Genomic DNA, 10,749 nt, shown 5'->3' on the forward strand with positions numbered 1-10,749 from the left:
AGTTTTATTTCAATTGCAATATAATCACTTGCTCACACTAACCTGCTGATTTCCTTTGACAGTTTTCTAATTTCACTTTGCTGTGTGTGCAGGATTCTTGGCAAATGTCTCTGAGAAACAACTGCTGTTGAACTATGTGAGTGTATTAGGTATTGTGTGTAGAGTCAAGAGAAGTTTCCAGACTGTCAGGATTGTGGTTTGAGGAGTGGTTTTGTTCCTCACCTCTACAAGCATGTAACTGAAGTTCCTAGCCTACCTTTCATGTTTCTCCTCCCAAAGATCAACAGTGTGCTTACACATACCTAGAAAATCTCCTCCTCAAGCCTAGATGAGTCCACCTTCTGTTCAGCTGTAAGTTTTGCTCACAAAAGTATCAAACATGTTTCTTCTGTAAATTAGCCTAGGAAACTTCCAGGCTAAAATTACTGCCAGGCTGACCTAAGAAAGTGAAAGGACTCTTGTGGCAATAAGAGCTAATCACAGAGCAATAGAGCAGTCTGTTCAGTAGTATTTTAATTAGGAGGGTAATTAGTGCTCATGTTGTCCTTCTAAGCCAAATCACCACCATCAGCCATTAGGAGTTGAACGTTTTATACAAAGTTTCTGGGAGTTAAAATAGTTTCCAGAGGCTTGGTACAGTAGCAATTTCCCCTCACCTGCTTGGGTTTGTTGGGTTTTTGTTTTATGACTTGGTTTGACCTGTGGTACTTTCTGTTTGTTAGACAACATTGTGCAAGAAAAAAATATTGTAGAATAGAATGGTGATTAAGACTGTAGACAAAACCATGCATATGAGGAATTAACTATTTTTGGTTTTAGTATTTATACTAAAATTCCAAATTTCTCATGGCCCTCCTCATTCCCAAATGTTGGAGCAGAATCAAACTGAAGTATTTTGATCTGAGAGGCAGCACACAGCTTTGTTGTCCTGTATCGTGGTCTTGTTTCTCATAAAGGAGGGAAAAAAGTCTTAGAAAGAGAGAAAGAATTTCTATAGCTCTGCTTGTGTTTCTGTAGGACAGGTACCCTTGTTTCTGAATTGATTAGCAAATTGAAACATGAGGGTGCTGTGGTGTAAGTTACAGTCTAGAGAAAATGCAGATCTAAAGATTTTACTGCCCATATGGAGTATTTTTGGAAGAAGCCTCATTCTTTTCTGTAATGGACAGTGTCCAAAACCAAAAGGGCTTTTTCTGGGGGAGAGTTGCTGCTTAATTCCAGTTGTTGAATAGTACAGCTACGTTCCCTGATTACTTCTGTTGTGGTTTCCCTGTTTCTTGGGGCAACAGGCTACAGAAAGGTCAGCTACACTACCCTGTGCATCATTTTGTTCCACTACAGCTTACTCCAGCTCTAGTGTGAAGAGGTAGTACACGCTACTCCCTTGAAATAGAGCTGAACTAAATTGTGTTGCATCCCACCTTGTTGAGTTTGATGGAAATAGGTATCTGGTTCCTTCTAGCGTGAAAGATTTGCCCCATTCCTGTTTTCATGTTGGCAGAAATGTAAATCTAGTCAGTGCTGGCAGGGCTGGAGTTAAGTCCCCTTCCCACTAATCTTGGACTAAAACTGAAGTAATTTCAATCAGTTTCTCTGTGTGGCCTTAGGTCTTAATTTCTTCGATCAAGCAAAGCTATCTCATATCGAACACACTACAGCAAACATAGACATTATTTAGTAGCATTTCATGGTAATTTCAAGAGCAGGAGAGTGAGTTTCATTTAAATGATCTCAGGGTATCAGCTAACAGCTTTGCTCTGATATGAGGATCTGGTGGACCTTAGTGTTTAATGCTTTGGTTCTTTCTCTCTAACTGTAGCAGAAGGCTCCAGTTCCTGGACACTCTCATCCAGTAGGAATGAGGATCAATGTGGTGAACAACCATACACACAAACAGGTGTGTGCCCCTGCTTAGTGCTCTTTGTTACCTTTTGGGGGGAAGGAAGGTGTTCATGAACATTGGAACGTGCAAAGAAAGCTTTAAATAGAAAAGTGGAAGTTCTTTAAGAGCTTAGCTCCCTATTCTTGCATGGCTAAGATACTGCCATGGTAATTGCATTTTTCATTTAGTCTGGTTAATCTTGATTCCTTCTATGTTATGTGAATATGAAGTAGGTATTCCCAGTTTTTATCTCTCTGTGCTAATGTTGTTTTTTTCTAGAGAGTGTGACCTTTAGCTCTGATGTCTTTCTGTAAATTTCTCAGTGATAGCACTTCAGATCCAGTTGCTGGTTGTTTTGATTCAGCATCCTGCTAGCCTCCTCAGAGAATGAATGTGATTGTACATGGTCAAATGTTCTACAGTGAGGTGGGAGAGGGTATAACCTTTCTGTGCAATCTCCACTGTGGGTCCCTGCTGGAAACCTGACAGTGAATGATGTTAACTGGTATTCTGATGAACTTTCAAAATTGCCCTATCCCTTGCCAAGCAGATTCTGAGGAAGATAAGAGAATTTGTGTTGTCTCTCTTGGGATCAGTTGTAAAGGTCTTTGTCACAGCCCCCAGCCATTCGACCGCCTGACCACCTTGGGTGCTTTCAGGGAGGAATTACACAGTTTTATTACTTGTTTTATTTTGTGTGTGTGCATACATGAAGTATTACATGAAATACTGCGAATGCAACATCATGTCCTGGGTTGTTTTTCTTTTCCTCGTTTGTAATAACTTCAGCTGTTTGAGTATGTTATCTCTGACCTGCTGCCCTCACCTGACCAGATGCTGTCACTTAAGGAAGTGTCTTCATTACTCTGACCTCATCGCTATAAGCCTTGAATCCATTTCACCTGTTTCAAACTCAAGTCCATAGTCCTTATAGCCAGCATTTTTCAGGGGTTTTCTGCACAATTCTCCTCTGTTCTGCCATCCGTTTTGTTTTTTTTCCCTTCATAGCATTTCTGTGACTGGAACAACTTTCCTGATTGTAAACCAGAACCTTGCTGACTATGAAAGTCTGCTTATTTTGCAAGCTGTCATTGCTAATCTCTCCATTTTTCTTTATCTTTCTACTGAATTAATGGGAAGCTGTTTTGAGTTGTGACTTCTTATATTATGGGCAGTGACATATGTTTATAAACTTTTTCTTAATATTACTTAAAGTCCATGAAAAAATATTTGTGTAGGAGCTTATGTCAAGATTATAAGGCAGGGCTATGAGCGTTAAGTTGAACTGGGAAATTCATTATTCATTCAGTAAAGCTCCTAGTGCGGTGTTTTGTAGTGCCAGACGGATATGTGCGGTCCCATGGAAAAAGCAGACTACTCAAAAGGAATGTTTGGTTCAGGTGTATTTGGGAGGCATCTGCTTAATTTAAAAACAAACAAACAAAAAACCAATCAGATGCACAGGCTTCAGCTTTAAAGGTAGCAGGATGCTAAAAAGTGAGACACGGGCTTTATTCCATTAATGTGGCTTCACTAGTCCTGATGAGGTCTAGAGATTAGAAACCCGTATGTGTTTCAGTATAGCTTTACTACAGCATTTTTGGAAGAGAAATTGGATAGTTTTTACACTGATGTTTTGAAATGGACTTGAACACCTTCAGCTTTTGCGTCCCCAGGCTGCAAGGACAGGAGTAAAGTCCAATGTAGTCATGTTCATTACCTGAAGAAGGCTGAAGGCAGGAGAAAACTCCTTATTTTGGAAACTATGTCTAGATTAAATCTACCTGCTTGTAAACTATTACCTTGCTTCTTTTCAGGGTCTGTATGACATGGAAGATGATGATGAAACTGTCTCTCCCCTTACTAGCAAACAGATGAAAATCACCACCACAAACAGTTTCCTGCACAACGCGGTAAGGGATTATCTGAACAGTCCCCACCACGCCATGCTCACATTGGGTGGACACACAGGCTGCGGCTTTACAGGGCTTATGTTCTTTTAAAGTATGTAAACAATGCTTTTTCCTGAAATATTTGCTCTTTGCCCCACCCTTCTCTTTGTGCCAATGCTTCTAAGTGTTATTTTTTAGGACCGATTCCTTTTAGGCTAATTGTGGTTTTATAGGCCTTTTGCAGCCAGAATGTGCTTTCTTACTAGCTGGCAGGTTGCTGCTTGTTAGTTCTTGATTTTCTTCTTGCTGGAGAAGTGCTTTGAACCTATCTTGTTATTGTTTAAGTGAGCAAGCAAGGAAAGCTTTCTGCTCCTTCTAGAGACTGGACATCAAGGCAGGAAATCTATTTCCATGCAAAATCTTAGTTGGCAGCTTGCTGGGGAGTACTAATGCTCTGGAGAAGATGGAATTTCTTCCATGGAACACAGACAAATGTGAGGTCCTGCTCTTGAGACGGGATAACCCTCTGCAGCTTAAGCTGAGAACTGACTGGCTAGAACCAACTGTAGGAAAGAGCCTGGGGGTCCTGCTGAGTGATATACTAAGAGTGAGGTAGCAGTGCATCCTTCCAGCAATGAAGGCCAGCTGTAGATTGTATGTTAGTAAGGTCATAGCCAGCAAATCACAGAAGATAATTATTTCCATCTGTTTGGTGTTTTGGGAATGTACCTGGAGTTCTGTGCCTATTCTGGGGCTCTGTGGTACAAGACGGACGCTGGCACACTGAACCCCGTGTAATAGAGTGGTCAGAGGACTGCAGCACAGTCCTCCATGAGAGAGGGTGAGAGCAGTGTCTCTGAAGACTGAGAAGGCTGTAGTGAGATCTGTTCTTTCTCACTGCCTAATATGTCATAGAAAAGGCAAAAGCCAGGTCCATTTCAGGAGTGAACAGGGAGAAGACAAAGCAACAAACGTGTTGCAGCAGGAAAAAAAAGGGGGGGATGGGGACACAGAAAGTTGTGCAATTCTCAGAATATTGATCAGCATCTGGCACAGGGACCCAAAGAGGTTGTGAAATTGCCATTCCCAGATATTCAGCATTTAACTGAACAAACTGGACAAAGTAGGGTATACTGAGGTAACCTGATGTGTCTTTGAAGTTAGCCCTGCTTCAGACATGAGAATTGGACATAAGTTTACGCTGAATTATTCTGTGGTTCTGAAAAAAGCAAATTCATGTGGTTTTACCATCACACAGGCAGTCTAGTGCAATGATTATCCCGTTTTCTTTTTTCTCATGTGGCTATTCAGAATACACCTCCTGGACATTTGTGATCCTTGAAAAACAGCCTTATGAGTTGTCTGCTTTTTTTATGGTTTTGCAGGAGTGAATGTATTTTCTCCAGTGTTCATAGCAGCTATGAAGCACGATTTTTAGTCTGGCTTTTTAAATCTGGTAGTTTCAACTAGAAAGGTTACACTCCATGCCTGTGTGTGTTTCTGAAATATTGCCCTTTGTACTAAGGCAGCTCAATCTTATTGTTAATGAGCAATCTTTGTGAACGCTTTGTAAAGTACTTGAAAATCTTTGTGTAAAAGGAGCTTTTCAAATTCAAATCACACTGATAAAGCTCATTTTAAAAGAATATGAAAGTAAAAAGTGCTTGTTAAGTGAGGGAAGTGCTTTTGGGGAATAAACATATTTTTTTATGTTCATGCCCAGAAACTTGAGTTGATTTCTGTTTCAAAGTTGAAAGTCTCCAGCACTATAGTGGTTTTGACACTGGAAAGGACTCACAGTTCTTAGTACCTGCTAGTAATACTCTCCTGCTATTGGTGCTTTAAAGAGAGGGATGACTTTTGTAGCCTGCAGCTCTCAGAGATGCTTTCTTTCTTCCTTAGACTGGGTTGAGTGGCAATAAATTCTCTCTGTCCAAGACTGTTCCCCTGACTAAAGTGGTCCAGAATGATACATACACAGCTCCACCTGCACCTCCCTCTCCTATGCGAACAAAGGCCTTGGCAAACATGTCCCGGACCTTGGTGACAAAAGAAGAGCCTCCAAAAGAACCAGCACCCATTGAGGTGAGCTTAGGGAAGTGTGAGATGCTTTTTATAGAAGTCTCTGAAACATCTGAGTCTATGATTCTGTGATTTGAAACTTGCTGTACATCGGTCATGCGAGCAGCTTATTTCTGCCTGCCTTCCACTGGTATTTCTGGGACTCCATCAAGCTTATTCTGACAACTGCAAGCCATGCCCCAAGAATTTGAAACTTGTCTAAACATTCTTTTCTTCAGAGTTTATTGAGAAACTGAGAATTCTCAGATAGCACATCTTGCTTCTCTCAACTTTTCTCTCTAGCATGAGAGAGCTCATGGTCCTGGAGGAATCCATGTTACAGGGAGGTGCCAGTTGTTTGGACACTCCTTGGTGGCTTCCATGTCCCTAGGAGTAGTGTTTTAACACTACTAGGAGTGTTGTATTCTGTCCACTCCTGTTAGCAAGAAGAAACAGGATTCTTCCAAATACAGCTTCTTGGTGTACGCATGAGACCTCTCAGGTAATCTGTAGACAACCTGGCTGGAACTGCTTTGCAAAACTGCCAGATGTTGGGTACAGGTAACCCACCAGGTGTTCCCAGGCATGTCTAGTTCAGCATGCTGTATTTTGGTGATTGCTGGCTGATACAGAGTGAAACAGACATGGCCTTAGAAGTGTGGCCATGACCAGAGAGTATTGCATATGTGTGTGGATTAAGTTAAGTGTTATACTTGGGAATGAAAGAAAAAAGTTACTTCAGAGAGAAATTAGCATGGAAAAGGGGCTGCTTTATCACCACCAGATGAGCTAGGCTTTTGTGACCATTGCTACTTCCTATTACTAGCTGTACCTCTCCCCTTTGTGTGTGTGTACAGACTTTCCCAGACATCGCTCTAGTGACATTTTTGGTAATGCTTTCTCTGCTGACCTGCCTGCTGCCCTTTTTATGGGATGCATTTGTTTGTGTTGGCAGCTGGCGTTCAGTCCTTTGGAAGGTACCAAGATGACAGTTAACAATCTGCATCCTCGAGTCACAGAGGAAGACATTGTTGTGAGTGTTGTTTACTACCAAACTGTGGATGAGTGACGCTTCTTCCCTTATCCTACTTCTTTTGATAATTGGTTGATCTGTGGTGAATGCAGTGAAGAGGGATATGATGTGGGTTTGCTTTCCTTGCAAAAAACTTTGAAGGTTCTTGATTGGTTTGGGCTTTGTTCTTAAGCCTGTGCTTAAGATGGGGCAAAATTCCATTTCTAGGGTGTACTGAGATGCCTGATATCACTAGAGGAATTCCCCAAATGATGCTTGGTGTTCTTGCCCTCATCCAAATTATCTAGGCACTTCCATTCTCAGCAGGCTGAGAACAAGCCTGATCTTAATGTGTGATAAACAGTATAGGGTACTGGCCTTGAATTTTTCTGCTTGCGCAACCTGTGTTACTAATGCCAAGTACTCATACTATAGCAAACACAGTAAGACAAGCATCAAGATTCTGCCATGTGTTTACTAAGCATGATGGGTGGTGCAATTAGGAAACTAAGTTTCTTACTCAGTGTCTTTGGTCGAAGTGGTACCTTTGATGTGACCTGTGGTCATGGCTAACTCTCTGCCCTCAGGAGTTATTCTGTGTGTGTGGTGCCCTGAAGCGAGCCCGTCTAGTGCACCCTGGAGTGGCTGAGGTAGTATTTGTGAAGAAAGAAGATGCTATCACAGCATATAAGAAATACAACAACAGGTGCTTAGATGGTAAGTTCAAGGCCAGAGTTGCATTTAAGATAGATAAATGAACAACTTTTGCCACCTCAGCAGAGAGTTTAAAAGCATCCCAGATGCTATCAAGAGAGAGGAAATGCCAGTAAATCAGTTTGAGCTAGATAATGTGATACACTCATGCAACCAACTAAATGTATGCACAGTTTAAGTGAAACAAAAAGGTTTTCCTAGACAGAGAATGCCCAAAGCTAGAGGCAGGGTCCTGGAGTCCACCAGTCTAATTTCCAAATTAAATTTCTTTTGTTTCTAATTCAGTGCCAAGAGTTAGATAGTCCTTAAAAAGGCTTTACTTGCTTAGAGAATAACTGTTCATGAAGTACAAGTAAAACTAGTGGTTTTGGAAGTCTCAAGGTGTCACCAGAGACATACTGAATTTAACTTGTAAAACAATTAGTACTGGCTTCTCCATAAACTTTGAACAATGGGACTTTTAATCTGGGTTCTCCTCCAATGTTAATATAGACTGAAATTAGCTTCTAATTTTTAGCTGGAGAAAAGTGCTGCTTCTTTCTCTAGATGAGTGATACGTTACGATTATCAGATGAGGTCTAGACAGCTGAGAATGAGAAATCCTCTTGTGTTTCCCACATATTAGGTACAAATCCCCTTAATACAAGGGGTTCGTATGTAACTTCTTAATTAGTGTCATTGTTCACATTGTATTGAGTATTTCCGTGGCTCTTCTGTTGCTGTGATTTTGCAATAAAAGGTGTATTGGCTGTTCTTTCTCACATTTTCCCAGAATGTGGAACTCTTGCTTTCTCTGTTGGGTGATATTTCTGGTAGAGATATTGTGTGATATTGCCTTATCCCAATTCTGGTAAAATGACTTTTTTTATTGTGTTTTTGTTTAGGTCAACCAATGAAATGCAATCTTCATATGAATGGGAATGTCATCACCTCAGACCAGCCTATACTGCTGTAAGTGTCCTCTGGGTGAGGGGAAAGAACCAAACACATTTGCAGGCTCTGTTTTGAGGGGAACCTGAGGGGAGGAAAACTGTTGGCAAATTATTGTCCCATTAATCTTTTCCTTCTCCTCTCTGTGCCACTCTGTGTTGAGCTGAGTGAAATACAGCTTATCTCCATAGTATTCCCAGCCCTGAGGTTCAAAATGAGTCAGAGAGGAGGATGTTTTGTGAGGAAAGTATATTTAAACCCCCTGATATTGGTAAGGGGACAACACTGGTAACGGAAAATGCAGACATAATGTTAGATTTTATTTCATAATGAGATGTTAAATATTGCTTTATTTTTTATTTTTTTTTAATCCTCCAGCCGATTGAGTGATACCCCTTCAGTAAAGAAGGAAGGGGAACCACGCCGGTCCAGTGCAAGCGCCTCCTCAAATCCCCCAGCTGAAGTGGACCCTGACACGATCTTGAAGGCACTCTTCAAATCTTCAGGGGTCTCTGCCTCTGTGCAGCCCACAGAATTCAAAATCAAACTCTGAGAAGGGGGAGCAAGAAGTGGACTGGAAACCCATTTAAGTTGGGGAAAGGAAAGTGCAGGAGTGCAGATGTTACTTGCATTTGCCTGCCTTGAATTTTTTTGTTTTCTATGATCGCTACCTTACTGTACAATAGTGTTCCCTCTTGTGTGTGTACTTTCTGTTTTCATAGTTGGAGTTTTCTTCCATGATTTTTTTCCGAAAGAATAACCTCCCCCTTCTGCCAGTAATGTATTACCAAGCATATACCATGTAACTCCATCCTTTACTCCAAAGCCCCTGGTGGCCATTAAAAGTGCACATAGACTTTGAGGGAAGGAGTGGTGATCTCCTTCTCTTTTCTTCTGACTGACCTTTAACTAAAAGGTGCATCCCCTTGATTATCAACAGGCAAGAATGCCACATTGTGTCTGAAATTGCTGCAGTGGGTACAAAGTCAGGTGTGGCTCTGTACAGGAAGCACCGTCTTGCATCTTTGGCTTGCAGTTGGTGGCATATTGCTTCATTCTGGCTGTTGGACATTTTTCTGCTCAGCAGCTGTAACTGAGAAGTGTAAAAGAACGAACCTCCTGCTGTGTATAACAGCCAACAGAGGCATCAAGCAGAAAGGACATATGCACAAGTGCTCTACCTGTTGCCCTACTGGAGGGGGGCTTTAACTCTGTAGAGAGGTGGGGGAGCGGGGAAAGGCTCTGGCATTTGTACAATGAACATACTAGTCCTGTAGGGTCAGGGTCAGTTGCTCTCTTCTGGACTGAAAAATAAGAATTAGTCTTGTGTTCAGAGCTAGAGGAAGTCGAAGTGTTTCATTCCCATTCGACTGTATTGCATCCTCCTGCTGAGGCAGGGAGGTGATTTTTGTTTTCCTTACTTTCTAACTTACCCAGTCTCCTATAAAGAAGAAGGAGCCAGGGCCTTTTTCAGATGCTAAAACATAGAGTCTTTTCTTGCACCTGAGAACTCACTCTGGGAGACATCATTTGGGCAATGTTTGGCTGCTATGTGGGCTCACGTGCCTGGATTTGGAGGATGCTTGCAGCACGTCATGGCTTCAGAGGGCGTTTTTGGAGAGAAAAGCAGTTAGCACTCTAAGGAACACAAAGGAGAGGAGCCTTAAGCAAGTCCCATGCAGAGCAGCAAGAGTGTACCTTGGGCCAGTGAGCATCTGTGAGGACCCACAGGCCACTAGGTGGCACTTCCAACACTTCCCGTTGTTATTACAGCGTAATTGCCGTGGATATTTGAAGTCCCAGTAGCTCCATTCGTTTGTTATTTGTTCAAAGTGTATTGTAAGAGAGGAAAGCTGAGAGCCACTTCCAGAATCCAGTTGGGGTTTGAACTTGATCCTTCTAGCTAGGAGATTAATCTAATCCATTCTGTTCAGCTCTGCTGAACTTCAGTGAACTCTGTAACCATTGTAGGTCCAGATTTCATTTCTTGGAATCAGTCCTATGTTTCTTTTGCTTTCTTGTCCTGTATTAACTCTTTGCTCTTACCTAGCTCATGCAAACCATTCCTCTATCTCACTGTTTCACTTTAAGCCATTGAAATAACTGAGGACTTGGCAGGACTTGGTTTGTTTTCAAAGAGTACTCTCTTTGGTTTGGAAGCCGCCAACATCATTATTGGTGGAGTGCTTCATGTGAAGAACAGATGTATGTAGGGGAGGGGACCTAAGACAGCTATTGTTCTCCTTTTTTAGACTGCC

General features: G+C 41.8%; 1 protein-coding gene across 1 annotated transcript in view; it reads left to right on the forward strand.

Annotated features, from left to right (window-relative positions):
* Window positions 1–9,358, forward strand: part of POLDIP3 (polymerase (DNA-directed), delta interacting protein 3) — a 10,366-nt gene extending 1,008 nt beyond the window's left edge. Inside the window, exons 2-8 of the mRNA XM_010009209.1 lie at window positions 1,820–1,897; window positions 3,700–3,795; window positions 5,677–5,859; window positions 6,791–6,868; window positions 7,435–7,564; window positions 8,446–8,512; window positions 8,870–9,358. Of these exons, the coding sequence (XP_010007511.1) occupies window positions 1,820–1,897; window positions 3,700–3,795; window positions 5,677–5,859; window positions 6,791–6,868; window positions 7,435–7,564; window positions 8,446–8,512; window positions 8,870–9,044 (807 nt within the window). The 3' untranslated portion in view covers window positions 9,045–9,358. The remainder of the gene's footprint in view (window positions 1–1,819; window positions 1,898–3,699; window positions 3,796–5,676; window positions 5,860–6,790; window positions 6,869–7,434; window positions 7,565–8,445; window positions 8,513–8,869) is intronic.
* The last annotated feature ends 1,391 nt before the right edge of the window (window positions 9,359–10,749 follow it).

This window comes from Nestor notabilis, unplaced genomic scaffold, assembly GCF_000696875.1.
Source record: "Nestor notabilis isolate BGI_N333 unplaced genomic scaffold, ASM69687v1 scaffold25872, whole genome shotgun sequence".
In the NCBI taxonomy this organism is placed as follows: Eukaryota; Metazoa; Chordata; class Aves; order Psittaciformes; family Psittacidae; genus Nestor; species Nestor notabilis.